The 18,788-nt window shown below is 41.7% G+C and overlaps 1 protein-coding gene across 3 annotated transcripts in view; it reads left to right on the top strand.

Moving 5' to 3' along the window:
• Positions 1-4,642: 4,642 nt before the first annotated feature.
• The window catches only part of TMC5 (transmembrane channel like 5), a 47,684-nt gene continuing 33,538 nt past the window's right edge, over positions 4,643-18,788 (top strand). For 2 of the 3 annotated variants that reach the window (XM_078381237.1, XM_072982879.2), the window contains exons 1-4: positions 4,708-4,905; positions 12,428-12,614; positions 15,625-15,842; positions 16,586-16,693. In XM_078381237.1, coding sequence (XP_078237363.1) covers positions 12,502-12,614; positions 15,625-15,842; positions 16,586-16,693 — 439 coding nt within the window. In that variant the 5' untranslated portion in view covers positions 4,708-4,905; positions 12,428-12,501. Of the gene's footprint in view, positions 4,906-12,427; positions 12,615-15,624; positions 15,843-16,585; positions 16,694-18,788 lie in introns of all 3 variants that reach the window. The other variant, XM_078381238.1, reaches the window with a different exon arrangement.

Below are 18,788 nucleotides of genomic sequence, written 5' to 3'. Positions count from 1 at the left end.
TCCAACGAAGTTTGATGTCTTCTTGAGCTTATTCTATTGGCATACTTTAATGGGTGACTCCTTAAAGAGAGTATTCTCAGAACCTCCTGATGTTGAGATTAGTTGCAGAAGCAAGTTTGCAGGTTTTTCCACGCAAAGATTCACACCCACATCCCATTTCTTTCTAGAATCCTAAACTGCATTTAGCCAGAAACTCTACAGAATTGTTGTCAGAGTACTAATGGACTAGAAGCATAAATGGATGATTTAGCATTAGTAGTTTCCTAATTTCTTAAGTGTCAGAGGACACAGTCTAACATTGACTAGTGGTTAGGTTCCAGAACACGAATATGAACAAGACAGGGCACAAAGGCCCTTTTTCTTGTAAAAGTGCTATTTAGATTGGGGAGCTAAGCCTAGGGAAAGTTCTGAAGGCCACGAGGGGCCCTACTGACTCCTGATTTTAGGTGTAACAACTGTATATATATTTCAAATCCTGTCCACAAGGGCATAGCTCACATGTTTTGAATCCAGTAGTCCTGTGGAGATTTGGGGGCAAACTAAACATTTAGAGAACTGTAGATTTCTTTATTGGTATCAGAATAATGCACAATGTAAAATCATGGACATCTATATCAGCAAGTTTACAGTGCAACACTTATGGAAGTAAGGGATTGGTTGGCTGCATGCCATTGCCCAGGGGACACCCACGTGTACCAGCAATGCTTTCCCTTTCTTCAGGGAGGCTCCTTCTATGACCCCCCCCCCCCATTTCATACTATCGGTGTGTCTTCCCTCCTCCGTGGGCATTAAAACCATTGTGTCCAACTATAGTTGTCATCATGCTTTGAAAAAGCGAATGCTTCTGGAGAGTAAAAATTAGAAGAAAGCTCTTCTAATCATGGCACCACACGATTTGTTTTATTAGATTTCTTAATTATCACTGAAGATTAAAGCTGAACCAAAGGTAGGATATGAACCTTCTATACACATGCAATTCTTTTCCTTACATCATTTTCTTGAGTAATACTTTAAGTGCCCATTTCAAACTGCAATTTTTCTGAGCAGAAAATATGCTCAGATGCAGACAAAATCTTTGAAAAACAAAGTACAAGTATTTCAAAGAGGCACAATGCAGTAGTAATGGGCATTCTTCCTCAATAAAACATATTCTGGACAAGTCTCGAAAGCCATCAACCAGGAAAACTTACATGTACAAATGGAACAGATTCTCAGCGTTTGCATATTCCATAGCGAAGTCTGAGGTCCATCCTTCAGTAAGCACTGTTCTACATTTCTTGATGCATTTCAAGATACAAGGCTTAGCATTATTCACTGTTAAAGTATATCTTTCTATCATAGTGGCACACCAGCCCTGCAAATCCCTGGCTTCTTGATACTGCAAGGATCTCACATTAAAATGCTTCCTGCAGGGGCTCTGGCATGTTTACCTAGATGTTAAACAACCTCCACCTCAATTGTCTCTTCCACTGGTTTTGCAGAAGATCTCCAGATCGGTGGTTGTTCTGGGTTTTTCGGGCTCTTTGGCCATGTTCTGAAGGTTGTTCTTCCTGATGTTTTGCCAGTCTCTGTGGCTGGCATCTTCAGAGGACAGCTACCTGTGCTCTGGTGTAGTTGGCTTGGGAGTGCAGTATTTATGGCTGTGAGATAGGCTTTTGTCTTTTTCCTGTAAATGGGTGATTAGTGTGTATTGTTGTGGGTGTATTGTTGTGCTAAGGGGAAGAGATTATCTTGTCCTGTGGTTGATGGGTGTCATTAGCTGGTTTTTTGTGTGTAGTGATCCCCTGTCCTTGTGGGTGGGTAGAGTTCATTGACCTTTTGCACATAGTATGTTTGATTGCTGGGAGCCAAGTTTTGTTGAGCTTCATACTTTCCTTTTTTTTGTTGAAGAGCCTGAAAAACCCAGAACAATCATTAGATCCCGGCTGTGAAAGCCTTCGCAAATATCTCCAGATCAGCCTTTGAACCAATGGTGACTGCAGACCTTTGCCTCCTCGCTTATAAAACAGTTTTCTTGGTAGCAATAGCATCAGCATGTACAGCCAGCCAGTGAACTAGCTGCTCTTAGAAGTGATCCACCCTTTCCCCAATTTTATGACAAAGTCACTATCTTCCCAGAATCCCCTTTTTTTAAAACCTGAGATTGTCTCAGACTTCCATCATAACCAGCTTATAAACTTGTCTTCCTTCGTCCCTGTACCATCTACATCTCTGTAGAAATGTAGAAAGCTATGCATACTAGATGTACACAGAGCACTGGCATTCCAGAACCAAGCTCTTCAGAAAATCAGAAAGACTTTTCCTCAGATCAAGGAAATGGCTTGGGGCAGCATGCCTCTTCTTGATGACTGTCCAAATGAGTGACAAACGCCATGAAGTTAGCATAGCAGCTGGCAGAAATAATAATTCCACAGTCATCGAGGGCTTATTCCACTAGAGCAATGGCATCCTCCATAGCATTTTAGAAGGGTGTTCCGCTCCATGAGATCTGTAAGATATCAACCTGGTCACAGCCCCTAACATTCATAAAACATACACTGGACATTTGGCAAAAACAGACGCAGCATTTGGAAGAGCTATCATCTCTTAAGATGATAGCTCTCCCAAATGGATGTTTGGCATGACATTCCTCCATCTGTTAAGTGAGCTTGTCAATCACCCATGTGTGTGATTCACAGAAACCACAATGAAGTAGAACAGGTTACTTACCCATGTGTGTGAATTCACAAAAGACCACTCAAAGAATCACAGTTATAGGTAGGTAACCTGTTCTTCGGATTCTCCCTGAATTTTCTGCATATAAAATACTCAGAAATGGTTTACCAGTCCTTTGTTCTGGTGGTGCTCTGGAACTGTGCCATTTCCCCAGGGGCACACAAGTGGCAGGGCCTTTACCCTTGCCAGACACACTGGTGAAAAAGTTGGTTATAATTCCGTAAATAAACACACGAGTGCCTTTGCATATCATAACTATTAAATGAACAATTTCTAACAAATGTAATGTTAACTTTTCTTTTATCTCTGTGTGTATATGGAGGGAGAGCAGTATCTCAGGATGTTAAAGGAATTCCTCAGCTGAGAAAAAGGTTGTACAACAATAACCTTCTATGCAGGTCTACTCAGAACTAAATTCTAATGCATTCAGTGGGATTTGCTTTTCCAGGGAAGTGGGAAGGAGATGCATTTAACCGCACAGGACTAGCATCTTGAGATGTTTCACAATTAACCAAAGCTTTGATCTGCAAATTTATTCACAAGACAAGCAGATCAGGGAACCTGTAGAAACTGCCAGGAGGGTCTCTGTATGTTGTACAAATTATGAACAAACTCTTGGCCATAGTTAATTCCAGCCCCGCTAAGAGAAAAAACGCTTTGTTTTTACTTTTGGTCTCTGACAATTGTGTGTTTTACTGTAAGCCAGGTATTGATCTAAGTAGCTCCTGAGCTTTCGAGGCTCAAGGATTGTAGGAGGGACCTCATGTTTGCCCCAGCAACTTGTTCATCTGTCCCAACCATCAGGTGTCAGCTTCTATGACCCGGGAACTTTTGCCCTCCAACTGTTTTCAACATCAGGTCCTATCAGCCCCAGTCTGGATGACCAATGGTAGGGGCTTGCAGGAGTTGTAGTCTAAACTGACTTGGAAACCAAAAGAGCCCCCCTTCTGTCCTTCTGTTTGGGACCCCTGACGGAGAGAAACAAATGCTTCCAGTAAATAAATAATGTACCATGTTTCCCCGAAAATAAGACAGGGTCTTATATTAATTTTTGCTCCAAACACATACTAGGGTTATTTCCAGGGGATGTTTTATTTTTTTCATATACAACAATCTACTGTACATTTATTCAAATACAGTCATGCCATCTTCTGCTGGTTGCTGCACAAGGGTGGAGGACAGGGTTTCACTTAACTGGGGCTTATTTTTGGGGAATCCTGAAAAATCATACCAGGGCTTATTTTCAGGGAAACAGGGCAATAAAGTGATGGGACATTATTATTATTGGAGCCTAACCGATTTATTTATTTCAGGGTATTTATATTTTGTGTTCGAGGAAGTGGATTGTATTCCCCGAAAGCTCACACGGAAACGGACCTGCTAATCCTCAAGATGCCACCTTTTGTTATACATGCCATTGATCTCAGGACGTCATCAAGTCCCTTTCTTTCCCTTCTCCCTTCCAATTTTTGCAACATCCTTCCTGACCGAGAGCTTTTGAATTCCCGCAAACGTGTCGAAGCTTTTGTACCTCGCGGTTGGCTGCTAATAATGGCATTATTTGCCTTTCTATGTTGGAATTCCATGTCGATCCAATACGTTGCTTGCCTTCCCCCCCCCCCCGCCCGCTCCTTGCCTGCTGGCTTCAGGCTGAACGGGAGGTGTGGGTTTAGTATAAGTGTGATCAGCAAATAAATAGGATAATCGCCCCGGGCAGAAACAACCGCCAGCCGTCCCTTGTTCAAAGGAGGTGGGGAGGAGGAACCCTGGGGGGGGGGGGGGAGGGCGTGCACTTTGGTGCCGATGAGCAAAGATCCTGGTCATGATCCTGATAAGCTCCAGGATTGTTGCCGGTTGTTCGGTGGTGCGCGCACCCGGGAGGGAGGGGGCCGCGGATCGCCGGCAGCGAGAAGCCAGCCGAGGGGGGGGGTGTGAAGTGTCGGCGGCACCTGTTTGTTGCCCCGGTTCCGAGGGAGAAGCGGCCCCCGTCCCACCCAGAGACTCGCCCCGATCCTAAGCACGTTCCTGAGAAAGCGGCATAAGCAGCAGCAGCAGCAGCAGCAGCCAGAAGACTAAAAACGAGGATGATGATGATGATGGCAACAACTTGAGCGGAGTCGGGGGCGCGCGGCCGAATCTACTCGCCTTAACGGAAGAGAAGATCCCGAAAGAGATTAGTATTTCGGAAAGGTAAGAGGAGCCCCGCAGCTCTCGTCCTGCCGTCTCCGCTGCCCTCTTTGTTTCGGGTGTGGGCGAGGGGCCTCGTCTTTCCCGTTAGTTTTCCTTTTCCTTTCTGGGATTGCAAGGGGAATAGGAGACTTTTTCCTACAAAAACACACACACGCACACACGCCCCCCCGTCTTAGGCTGTTCCTTCTAGGGACTCCCAATATAGCATTTTTTAATTTTATTTTATTTTTAGCCCACAAGGGTGGGCAGCCACCAGCCCTCAAATTTTTAGGACTTGCCCCTCTTGGCTAGTGATAAGGAAGGATGGGAGGTGTAGTCCAAAACGTCTGGGGTGGGCAGAGGTTCTTCACGCTTGTTGGCAGAAGTAGTGGTATCTGGGCGGCTGGTGAGGAATAGCTGGGGGGGGGCTGCCAAGGGAAGGAGCATATTCTTAAACAGTCCTTGGAGCCAATGTGGTATAGCTGACAGAGCATCAGATTAGGATTCTGGAGACCTGGGCTCAAATTCTGGTTTTTGGCCATGGGAACACCTACCATGAAGATCCCATTAGGGTCAAGCAACTTGACGCACATAATAACAATTAATACACGCAGTAGAATATATTTCTAGACTACTTCCTCTTTGGAGTTTGACGTAGCAAGCAGCGTTCTTTTTCCCTCCTCTGTTTTATCCTCATAGCTGCAGGTCCATTCTAAAGCCAGCTGGATTGAGAGAAACTTCCTGAATAAAGGGGGACACAAAATCTTGTCTCACAAATTGTTGGGACGTCTGGCCTTCCCAATGCTTTGGGCCACAACTTCCATAATTCTTTTTACCCTTGTTGGGTGAGGCTGATGGGAGCTGTAAACCGAAACACAGAGAGGGTCCAAATCTCCCCACTTCTGGGCTTGAGTAAAGGACAGGGGAACCATCCACTGACCACCCAGATTCTTTGAATTTCCATCCCTTAGAAAGTTCAACTAGCACAGTTGAGGGTTGTAATCTGAAACATGTGAAGGGCCAAAGAGCCGCTCTCCTGCTGCAACCCCTATACACTGCCTCAAATTGAGATCATGGGGGAGGGGATGGAGGGACTGACCTCTTAGGCTGGTCTTTCCTTAGTTTTTTTTTTTCATCCATAGATAGATGGCTGTATAATGCATAAAAATTCCCCAAGCCACCTTTGGACATTTTACCAATAAGGAAGTGAAAGCATCATACCATTGGGGGAAAAAATCTAAGATCTAAGCAAGTCTGATTAATGATTACTAATGTCAACAGAGGCATTAAGCTTGCCAAGGTTCTCAAAAAGGACGTGATGGGTTCTTAACATGGTGATTTCTAATAACGAAACCTGGCGACCAAGCTTGGAAAAAGAACTAACAGGAGGCTGTTCAGTTCAGTGAAACGAAAATCCTTTCCTATGTATTTGGTGTGACTTTAAAAGGTCAGGTTACAGTTTATTTTCTGTGTGCATTTTAAAACCTTAATTACATTCATGCTGCTAGGATTTTAATATTTTGAAGTTATTCAATACTTTTTACAAAGGCAGCATTTGCCTTATCATGCAGTGATTAATTTTTATTAGTTATAATCTTCGTAGATTAGGTGGAGTTTTATGCTTTTCTTTGTCCAGCACTCTATCCTCTGTGTTCAACTGGACAGTTACAGCAGTTTGAAAAAAAAACTTTAAATATTTGGGTTCCGTCCTATAGAACTTACTTAGCATTTTGTGCTAGAAAGATGTGCGCTTTTCTGAGCTACAACAGTAGATACATCTTTCAAGGTTTGAAACACTGTATGTTTAAGAGAGTTAGAAAAGTAATAAAATAACTATAGGGGATTCAGGAACATTTACCTAATAGTGAAAGTAATTTTAAAAACTTTAAAACTTGGAAAATATAGCTTACATGAGTTATTGCAAAACAGTTCCCATTTTCTAAAACAATCAAGTTCAGCAGTGAATTATAAGTTCCTCACTAAACTACAAATCTAAAATTCTACAGAATGGAATTACTACAATTAATGCGGACTCAAACTGCTGTAACTGCAGCATAGATAAAATCAAAGTTACCTAGCTGGCTGAGGAGTCTATGTATTTCTATCCATTAGACTTTAAAAGCGTATGCAGGATGTTTGCCTCACTTTCTCAGCTGCATCTCAGCTTGAGAAAACTGAGGTGTGCATCAGAGCCCATCACACTCCTCAAGCCGGCACATTCCCTTGGGGTAAATGTTCCTGCTCCCACCTAGCTCTACTTGTGTCACTTGATCTAGACAGGCTGGGCGGCTGAGGGGCTTGATCCGGAGAGAGGCCCAGAAGGACAGAACTAGAAACTGGGGCTTCTTGGCAGTGGCCCCTCGCCTCTGGAACATCTTGCCTCCTGAGATTTGCCTGGCACCCTTGCTGGGAGTTTTTAAGAACAAGCTGAAGACTTGGTTCTTCAGGCAGGCCTCCCCCCCCCTTCCATCATTTAGTTCCCTGTGTTTTTCCATCTTGTACTTTGCTTACTTTTCTTTTTTTCCCTGTTTTTGTTTTGTTTGGATATTGTCTGTTTTAATTCTTGTTTTATATTGCGTGGACTGTAAGCCACCCAGAGTAGATTCGTTTGAATCTAGATGGGTGGCGTAAAAGTCAAACAAGCAAACAAACAAACAAACAAACAAATAAATAAATAAATAAATAAATAAATAAATAAATAAATAAATAAATAAATAAATAAAATGGGCTAGCCAGTAGGGCTGCTATAGTGAACAGTCCAGTCTGTGAATAATTCTGGAAACTGAGCACTGCAGAGCAAGGTTTTGGCTGATCTCTGGTGAAAACATATACCTCTTTGGTTCCTGACGTCAGCTGTTCCAGGGTTCCAGCCTATCCATCTAGGAAAATAAGAAGCTACCTTATACCCAGACCTTGGAAAGATGAATTTTTTAAAACTGCAACTCCCAGAATCCTCCAGCCAGTCTGGTCATAGTGTACAACCAATGAACTGTCTGGGTTGTACCACTGTAAATGACAAATAATCTCTCAGCTGAGGAGTGATTCTCTCATATGCAAAAAGCAAATCTTCGCGAATATAGAAAAATAGCCTGAAAGAGAGAAGATTTTTTTTAACCTAATACAGTAGGTTTCTTAAAATGCTTGGCTTCCTTTCTTCCTTGTACAGACCAACAGGTAGCCAGATGAATGCATCTCTTCTTATTCTTTGTAGCTGTACAGAACACTCTCTTCCCCCGTTATTGTTAAAGTGTTGTTCTCCGGTGGCACAGCACCTTAGCTCAATTGTGCAGTTACACAGAAGAATACAATGAAACCTTGAGGCACTCTGATTTCACTACTCCACTACTTTTTCACGCTTTTGTAAATAGTACAATTTGGCCCTTCTTTGCTTGCCCAGGGTGGGGGGCCTCTTCACAGTTGGCCACAAGACGTCTCTCTGAACCATTATAACAATAGCCAGGCTGGCAATCTTTATGGAGATATTCTGTGGCCAGAATCCTGTTAAGAAAAACTGTATGGCAAGGGGCAATTGCACAGTGGATGTTCACTTCTGCCAACCTGTCCTTGTATATTTGGCCGTGGGACTCTTTGCATGCCTATTTTTACAACCAGAACATAACTGGTTGTATGAAAGGTGATCTCACCAGAGGAGAGAAACAGTGCTTAAGCCATCAAGGGTCTGGTCTGCATTTGTTTGAATTAGAAATGGAGAAGTAATGCCCTTCAGAGGCTTTTGACTACAGCTCCCACAGTCTCGTGGGCCACCCTGCCTGGGGATGATAGGAGTTGTTGTAAACTGAAACATCTGGAGGGTCAACAGTTCCCCACTACTGGTTTGAAATGTAATAGCAAAAAGTGTTAATAATTATGTTTACTTCTAGTTGCTTTCCAGTTTATGGCAAACATCTTATGATTTTCTAGGTACGAACTACCCAGATGTGGTTTAGCAGATCCGGTAGTGCACTGGAACTGTGCAGCTTTTCCAAGCCTGTACAGGTAGCAGGGCACATAACACTGCCTTCCTGGGAGTCAGAGCAGGGATTGATTGATTGATTGATTGATTGACTGATTGATTGAGTGAGTGAGTGAGTGAGTGAGTGAGTGATTGATTGATTGATTGATTGATTGATTGATTGATTGATTGATTGATTGATTGATTGATTGATTGATTGATTGATTGATTTATTTATTTATTTATTTATTTATTTATTTATTTATTTATTTATTTATTTATTTATTTATTGTCTGCCCATCTAGTCATATAGACTACTCTGGGTGGGTAACAACATTTCATGTACCATAATAATTTACAGTTTAAAATCATGACAATACAGTATATTACTAAGAAACACAATTCTAAGTCCCAGCTCTAGCCCAGGCACTCCAACCCACTAAGATAAACAAGCTCAGCAGAAGTTATGACTGAGTGACTTGCTAAAGTCATTCAGTTGTCATTTTAAAAGCATCATCATTATCATCTTAGAACTGCAGAGCTGGAAGGGACCCTATAGATCGCTGAGTCCAACCCCTGTCTAGGAGGTACAATGCAGAACACAATTCCCAACCTATGGTTCTGCAACCAGAGAGCTAAATCATTGAGCTATGCAACATAATTTCCTCCCCCTCTCCCTCCAAATGAATTTCTCAGTGAGGTTCTTGAAAGTGATATGTCTCATTAAATTATAATCTGGAACGGGTAGCAAAGCCATATCAGTGTTACCTTTCCAGTTCAAAGTAAATGGAGAAGCTGTTGCAAATCGAAAGTGTCTTTTGTGATAGTGGTGACTCATGCAGCTATTATGCTGAAGGAGTAACTTCTAGTTTCTCAGTCTCGTTCCTTATAAAAAAATAAAATAATTTATGCATTACTTTTCATGTCTCAAAGGGACTTCCAGGGTAGTTCACATCATAAATTAAAATGATGCAACCAAACAAAAAATTGAAAACGAACTGTTATTAACAATTATTCATTGTAAATGGAACAGTTTTCTAACAGGAGCAAAGAAAAGGCCAGAAGCTTGGCAAAACAAGAAGAGTCTTTATTAAATACAGTCATATGAAAAAGAAAGTACACTTCAAATTCTATGTTTTACGTATCAGGACATAATAAAAATCTTCTGCTCCTTAGCAGGTCTGAAATTAGGTAAATACAACCTCAGATGAACGAGAACACATGACATATTATATTGTGCCATGATTTATTTACCAGTAATAAAAATACATCCAAAATGGAGAAGCCATGTGTGAAAAACTAAGTACTTATTCAGTAGTTTGTAGAACCACCCCTAGCAGCTATAACTAACTTGAAGTAATCATTTTCTCTATGGCTTTATCAGTCTCTCACATCATTGTGGAGGAATTCTGGCCACTATTCCTTACACAACATTGCTTCAGTTCCTTGAGGTTTGGGGGTATTTGTTTATACAGAGTTCTCTTAAGGTCCTGCCACAGCATTTGAATCTGTTTGAAGTCTATACTTTGACTGGGCCATTGCAACACGGAGATTCTTTTCCTTTTCAGCCATTCTGTTGTAGATTTACTGGTGTGTTTTGGATCGTTATCTTCTTGCGCAACCCAATTTCAGCCAAGCTTTAGCTGTTCACTTTATGGCCTCATAGTTGACTCTAGAATACTTTGGTATACAGAATTTAGGGCTGACTCAATAACTGCAAGGTGCCCATGTCCTGTGACTGCAAAACAAGCCTAAGTTATCACCCCTCCATCATCCTGGTTGACAGTTGGTATGAAGAGTAATGCTGATATGCTGTGTTTGTTTTTTGCCAAATATGATGCTCTGCATTGTGTCCAAACATCTTCACTTTGGTCTCGTGTGTCCAAAGGACATTGTTCCAGAGGTCTTGTGCTTTTTCAAGATGCAACTTTGCAAATTTAAGCCACGCTGCCATGTTCTTTTTAGAGAGAAGAGGCTTTATCTGGGCAGTCCTTCAAAACAAACCATACTTGTTCAGACTTTTTCTAATTGTACTGTCATTAACTTTAACATTTAACATGCTAACTGAGGCCTGCATAGTCTGAGATATAACTCTTGGTGTGTTTTTTTTTACAATTTCTCTGAGCATTGCACGGTCTGACCTTGGGGTAAATTTGCTTGGACATTCAAGGAAGATTGGCAACTGTCTTGAATGTTTTCCACTTGTGAATAATCTTCCTCACTGTAGAATGATGGGCATTAAATTGTTTGGAAATGGCGTTATAACCCTTCCCAGACTGACGGGCAGCAACAATTGCTTCTCTACAATAATTGCTGATGTGTTTCTTCCCTGGCATTGTGTTAACACACACCTGCCAAGGTCCAGCAAACTGTTAAATTTTGGCTTTTACAGAGGTGGTCACAGTTGCTGATAATCAATTACTCAAGGGCATTTGGTTAGCGGTACCTGGCTGCTATTTAGCCTCTTAATTCCTGTGGAAGCAGAAAGGATATACGTACTTAGTTTTTCACACATGGCTTCCCTGTTTTGGCTTTATATTTGTTAAGTAAATTATGACACGGTGTAATATGTCATGTGTTGCTGTTCCTTTCAGGATGTATTTACCTATCGTTCAGATATGCTAAGGGCCAGATGATTTTTATTGTGTCCTGATACGTAAAATCATAGAATTCAAAGAGGATGTACCTTTTTTTACATATGACTGTGGATGCAAAAGTCAATAAGAAAAATCCAAATTCAAATCCTTATTCATCTGATGTTGGGTTGGTTGTTCTTTCTTGAACTGATCATAAGTTTATTTCGTTATATCAGCCTTTTTAATCTTACACCGTCACTATCTGATGAACTGCAATTCCCATCATCATCAGCCAGCAGGACCATTGCCTTACTTGCCTGAGGGTGATAGAAGTTGTCATATGACATGTCATGGGATGAGGAAGGGTATATTATCCCCATTGTTTTACAGATTTGGAGGGAGGATAGATCCTGTCTTAGGAATGCTAGCAGAAAAAAGTTTGAGTTGAAACACAGCTTTTTAACTATACGTCTTCGTTTTTACGCCAGCTATTTCTTGGCACAATAATGTGTCTAATTGCTTACGTTGGTATAGCGATCCTCTGTCAACATTGCAGTGGTCGACCTTTGTCTCTCAAGGTATTTCTGCTGGAATGAAGGTCTCCGTGTGAAATCTGGGCTGTTGCCATTTGCACTTCCAACATGTCACCAAACAATTACTAGATATTCTTCAAGGGTTTAGAATTTCCACATGAATTTCTAAGTGATAAAGAGGATTTCTGAGATTTTTTTAAAAAAAACAACAACAAGTAAAACACATTCTTCAATGAGAACAATAAACATAAGCTGAAACGGATTAACCGTCATAGCCTGAACACAAGCCAACTGCCCTGTGGTTTCCTAAGAGCCTGTGGTTGGGAAAGGAACAAAGAACTATAAATTGTGCTCACTGAATAAGCCCCACTGTGTTTAGTGGCTTCCCATCCTATGTAAAAGAACATTTGGATCTACAGCTTGTATATTCTTAGAAGCATTAGCAATAACATGGTTAATAATTTCTTTTAAAATCATTTCAGGAGGACACTTCACTCCAATTAAGAACTGCAGCAATCTGCTTGGCAGATTTTGACACCTCCATTCCCCAACCATCATGTCTTTTCACTACAACAAAGCCTTTGAAAACTCCGACCGCTCCTATTCTGATATGCTAGAGGATGAAAACTCAGACTATCACTATGCAGCAACACTGGAACTTGACAGAATGTAGGTCTGATATACGGCACGTAAGAATACTGTTGTATGGTTTGCGATTGGACACAGTAGATTTATGGGATCGCTGCAAAATTGCCAGCGGAATTAGCTTTTGCGTTCTCCAGATAACTTTATCAGATAAAGATGGTTTAAAACTTAGGGTAAAGGCAGATGTTCTGCCCACAGCTTATGAAGCCTGATTGCCAATAAGACAATTTTTAAGAAAAGATTCCGCTTGAGGCAAAGCTGACTAGCATATAATTTTACAGTCTTTCCCACTCTGCAGACAAACAGTGAGCTTAGCTCTCTCCCTGCCACAGATCTGCCAGTAGCCTTTGGGTGAGGCAAGATCTCTTTGTGCAGCAGAAGAACGTGAAAAACAAGTCTTAGCCTTTACATAATTAAATAGGAGAATAAATCTCCACATTGCAGGAGGAGGTTAAGGAATCACTTATACCCATTTAACTTCCTAGTGATCAAACAGGCATTACCAAATCTTGTATTGGATTTTTGTGGATAAATCTCACAGCAGTTTTTCTTGTATGTGCTTTTGGAAATACCATAATGGGCTACCTGGGAGAAATTCTGTTGTCAAGAATGGCTTTCCCATTAAGCTGAGCAACCCATCTCCTGTACCTCTAGTTATGACTAGAACTGTCATGTGTCAGTCCCATCATGTGTCAGTCCCATTGCACTGTTAGAGAACCCAAGATTGCACTGTTGTACATCTATTACTGGGTCCTGAAAGGTGTTTTTTGGTATAGAGATGGCTCCCTGATAATGGTGTAAGAGACCATTCTTTCATCATTTCAACATTCCAGAGCCTATACAGTCGTGCCCCACTTAACGATTACCCTGCATTACAATGAATCCACTTCACGATGAAGTTTTTGCGATCGCAAAACAATGGTCTAAATAGGGTTTTTTCGCTTTGCAAAGATTGGTTCCCTGCTTCGGGAACCGATTCTTCGCATTACGACGATCAAAACAGCTGATCGTCGGGTTTTCAAATTGGCCGCCGGGTGCTCAAAATGTGCTCTGGGATGGATTCCTCGCTATACAGGCACCGAAAATGGCTGCCATATGGAGGATCTTCGCTGGACGCATTGGAATGCATTGAAAAGTTTTCAATGGGCTTTTAAATTTCGCTTTATGGCGTTTTCGCTCTACAGCGATTTCACTGGAACGAATTAACGTCATTAAGCGAGGCACCACTGTATATGGAACCAATGTACAGAGCCTCTGTCTATAATCCTAGAGACTTCTTGGAGAACAGGTGAGGTTCCGGATGATTGGAGATGGGCAAATATTGTCCCCATCTCCAGAATGGGGCAAAAGAGAAGCAAGGCAATTGCTGACAGGTCAGCTGGACGTCAATTTCAGCAAATGTTCTAAAAACAGATAATTGAACCATTGGTTTGTGAACACTTTGAAAAGCATGCTGTATTTACTGTGAGCCAACATAGTTTCCCTCAAAAAGTAATGGCAGATAGTTCATAACTTCTTTTTTGGATAAAATTTCAAACTTAGTAAATCAGGGGAATTCTGTAGATGAAGTGTACAGTATCTTGATTTCAGCAAGACTTTCAATATGGTCAGCTAACAATATGGTTATTGACAAGTTGGTAAGATGTAGGCTAGACAACGCTAATTTGTACCTGTTGCTGGACTGTACCTAAAGAGTGCTCACTAGAAGTTCCTTGTCATCCTGGAGAGAATTAATGAGTGAAGGGTTATAAGGTTCAATATCATCATAAATGTTGTTCTATATCATCACAAATGACTTGTGTGAAGGAATAGCTGGGGGTCTTCATTACAGTTGCAAGTGACATTAAACTGGCAGAGTAGCTAGTACTTCAGATTACAGAAGCAGGGTTGTGGATAACTTTAACAGGAGGACTAAACCAAAGAAACAAAATGAATTTCAACAAAGAAGTGAATTTCAACATTTAGGCAGGAAAATGAGATGCACGGATTAAAGATGGGTAGCACTTCACCCGGGGATGATGCATGTGGGAAAGATTCAATGGTATTAGCAGACTATAAGTCAGTAGCATGATACAGGAGCAAAAAAGCTAATGCAGGTCTAGCTTACATAAACATAATTACAGTGTGTAGATCAAGGGAAGCAATACTACCACTGTGTCCTGTTTTGGTCAGATTTTATCTGGAATACAATGGCCAGTCCTAGACACTACAGTTTAAGAAGGATAGGGACAAGCTGAAACATGTCCAAGGGATGACAATCAAGATAGTAGAGTACAGTAAAGAGAAATAAGCCCTGGGAGAAATACTTGAGGGAGCTGAGTATCTTTAGCTTGGAAAAAAGACAATTTGGAGATAGTATAAGAGCTAGTCCAAATATTTGAAGACACCTGTCATACTCAATTGCTGAAGAGAGGTTGAGCATATCTAAGGTTCACAAAGCTTTACTGGCAAAGTTCTCTTTTCACTGCGTGAGACTAGCGTGAGAGCTTATTTTCTGCTGCTGGACAGGACCTGAATCAATGGATTCAGGTTACATGAAAGGAGACTAAACATTAGGAAGAACTTCCTGGTTATAGAGCTGTTTAACAGTGGAACAAGATCTGGATGGTCAACTGCCAGGGATGCCTGAGGTCCCTTCCATTTATTTATTTATTTATTTATTTATTGGACTTATATACCGCCCCATAGCGCTACAAGCACTCTCCGGGCGGTTTACAATTTTAATTATACAGGCTACACATTGCCCCCCCAGCAAGCTGGGTACTCATTTTACCGACCTCGGAAGGATGGAAGGCTGAGTCAACCTTGAGCCGGCTACCTGGGATTTGAACCCCAGGTCGTGAGCACAGTTTTAGCTGCAGTACAGCGTTTTAACCACTGCGCCACGAAGCTCATCTAGGATTCTATGATTTTAACCCATACACAAAATATGTTTTAAACTTGTTTTGATTTACTTTTATGTTTCTGAAAGGCATAGTTTTACTGTTTCTTTCTATGTAAATGTTAACTTCTTACTTTTTCATTTCTTGTACAGAAGACCTTCTGAAAGGAGCACTTCTTTCCATTATAATCCTTATGATTCCACTCCTTACAATTCCCATGAAGGTGACAGTGTGGAAGAGGGGAAAGGGCAAAATTCATCCATACTTTTACCCATGAGTTCAATGAGGAGTCAGAACTCTGGGTCTGAGTACAGCCCAAGAGGCCGTGCATTTGAGATCTCCAGTTCAAACCCTTATGGAAATGAACACAGTACGTAGCTTCATTGTCTGTCTGTTTTTCTATCTGTTTCGATTTCTGTTTATGTGTGCATGTATTCATGTATCAGTAATATAAAAATTGCTTCATGCTTGTTCTTCTGTAGCCCAGAGATAGAGAAGTGTGCATGGCTAACCTTACTGACTGGCTGTCTGAGAGGATTTTATTTTTATCTGAATATGTGCATTTTAATGATTCGTAACAATGAACTCTGTAAGTATGCATATGCAGACTCACATGGGTGTTCTGAAAAATGAGGGAAAAACTCTTTATCAGTAGAAGCATACCTAGTCCCTCATTCTGTTCCTAAAATGGCAAACATCTGCCTCTGCCGAGCTGACCAGCTTTGTGGTGAAAAACTTTGGTCTGGGCTGTTACTATTTCAGATTGTATGGGCATATATGAGTATTCTTCTGTACCAGAAAGTAGAAACCATTTAAAATTCTTTTCTCTATACAATTGCCATATGATGAAGAACAAGTACAGCTTACCTGTATTACCAGTTCTTTGTGCTGATCAGGAAAAAGGAAGGGTGATGAATTAATCCTTTCCACCTGTTAGACTGCAGCAAATAAAAATGAGTTGGGTGACAGCTTTCAGGCTAAAAGTTTTATTTTGGAATGGACTTCCGTGGAGAGATAGCTCAGTTTTTCAGACTGTTTGGTCTGTTTTTCTTGTTGCTGCATGACGCATTGGTATTTTGAATTAGTTCTTTCCTCTTCTTTCATTTTCAACAGCTAATCCTTCATTTGAATACGAGCCAGAATTTGCACAGCCATTACCTACTGGTAACACTACTTTGAATCATCGTACTAAACACGGACCTTCTGATGCATCTGATGGAGGTAAGGTTTCCTGGAGACATTGCTCGATAGCTGGCTTCACAATTGCTTGCTCAGCAAAGCAGGTTTCATTGTGAATCAATTCTGTAATGTTTTCTAAGAAAACAAGGCAAGGAGCTTTTGCTTATGAAAAGAGCTATAACTGGATTGGATTCAGAGTCAGACACATGCAACTGGAGTACCTCAAGGAGACAGGTCTGCTATATTCTTCCCACTTAATCATTCTGCTCCGTGGGGGTCTTGACTTTTCTCTCAAAGTCCTATCCTGATGGAAGCACTTCTGGCATCTACCCTAAAGAAGGAGGATTGCATTGCACTGAACGGCCCCATCTCAGAAGCAAAGAATAGGAGTGATATTTTGAACTCCTTGGAGAGTTTTGCATCAGATTCAAATGATGTCAGATGCAAAACCTCTCCTAAGATTTGGACTCAAATGATGTCAGAGGCCTGCGTCATAGAAACAGAGACCTGCCCAAAACGTGATTATGGTACAAGAGAAGGCAAAGTGATTCAATGCCTGGGTGTGTTTTAACACAAAGGTTTCCAGGGATTTACTATAACAACAACAACAACAACAACAACAACAACAACAACAACAACAACAACAACAACAACAACAACAACAACAACAACAACAACAACAACAACAACAACAACAACAACAACAACAACAACAACAACAACAACAACAACAACAACAACAACAACAACAAAGAACTGCAGAGCTGGAAGGGATCCTATGGATCATCGAGTCCAGCCCCCGTCCCCCGTCAAGGAGGCAGAGTGGGGGAACAGAATTCCCAACCTCTGGCTCTGCAGCCAGAAGCCTAACCCACTGAGAAAAACAAAACAAAACAAAGAAAAAAACCTATCACGCCCATTTCCTTGTGCTTTATGTATTAGGTCTTGTAACTAGGCTTGGTCAAAGAAGATCTGGATTCCGGGTGATGTACCTCGTGTTACATAGGAAACATAACGGCACATCACCTGGATAGCATACAATAGAAGTTCAAAATTCATTAAAATCATAAGTATCACTTATAAAGGAGAGACAGACTTGGGTGTCATCCACATATCCCAAAACTCCGGACAACCTCTCCCAGTGTTTTCATGTAGATGTTAAAAAGCATGGGTGAGAAAGCAGAACCCTGAGGAATGGCACAGGCCATTGGCCAGGGCATTGAGTAGGAGTCACTCAGCACCACCTTCTGAGTTCTCCAAAAAGGACTGGAGCCACTATAACACAGTGCTTCTGAGTCCCATCCCAGAGAGATGGCCCAGAAGGATACCATGGTCGATGGTATCGAAAGCCGCTGAGAGCTCCAGCAGAACCAACAGGGACACACACACCCTGTCCAGTTCCCAGCGTAGGTCATTCACCAAGGCGACCAAATGTCTTTCAGTCCCATAGCCAGGCCTGAAACCAGATTGAAATGGGTCTAGATCAGAGGTGGGCAATTAATTTCTATGGGGGGGACACATGAAAAATCTGAACTGTGTTTGGGGGCTGAACCAACTTTACTTAAAAATAACATGAAACAGTGATGTTACGATTGTTTTTATTTGAAACTTGTTAATCTTCACAAATACTAAAGAGTTTTTTTGCGGTATGTTAAAGATAGGCAACTGATCATCTTTAGACAAAGAGCTATAAATGGTTTTGATGTTCAGAACTGTCCGCTGGCTGGACAGGAGCGGCTCATGGGCCGTATGTGGCCCTCGGGCCGCACTTTGCCCAGGTGTGGTCTAGATAATCTGCTTCCTCCATGAATCCCTGGAGCTGAGAAACCACCACATGCTCCAGTACCTTGCCAAGGAATGGGATGTTTGAGACTGGCCAATAGTTATCCAGTACACTGGGATCCGGGGAGGGCTTCTTCAGTAGCAGTCTTATTACTGCCTCCTTTAAGCAAGCGGGGATCCTACCCTGCTGCAAGGAGGCATTACCGCTCCCCGTACCCACTTGGCCATTCCTCCTCTGGCTGCTTTTATGAGCCAGGAAGGACAAGGGTCCAGCACACATGTGGTGGCATTCACCCCTCCAAGAATCCTGTCCACATCATCAGGCTGCACCAACTGAAAAGTATCAATTAAAACA

The sequence above is a fragment of the Pogona vitticeps genome, chromosome 13 (genome assembly GCF_051106095.1).
Source record: "Pogona vitticeps strain Pit_001003342236 chromosome 13, PviZW2.1, whole genome shotgun sequence".
Taxonomy (NCBI): domain Eukaryota; kingdom Metazoa; phylum Chordata; class Lepidosauria; order Squamata; family Agamidae; genus Pogona; species Pogona vitticeps.
The sequence above is the reverse complement of the archived record's forward strand: the minus strand, read 5'-3'. Positions and strand labels throughout refer to the sequence as shown.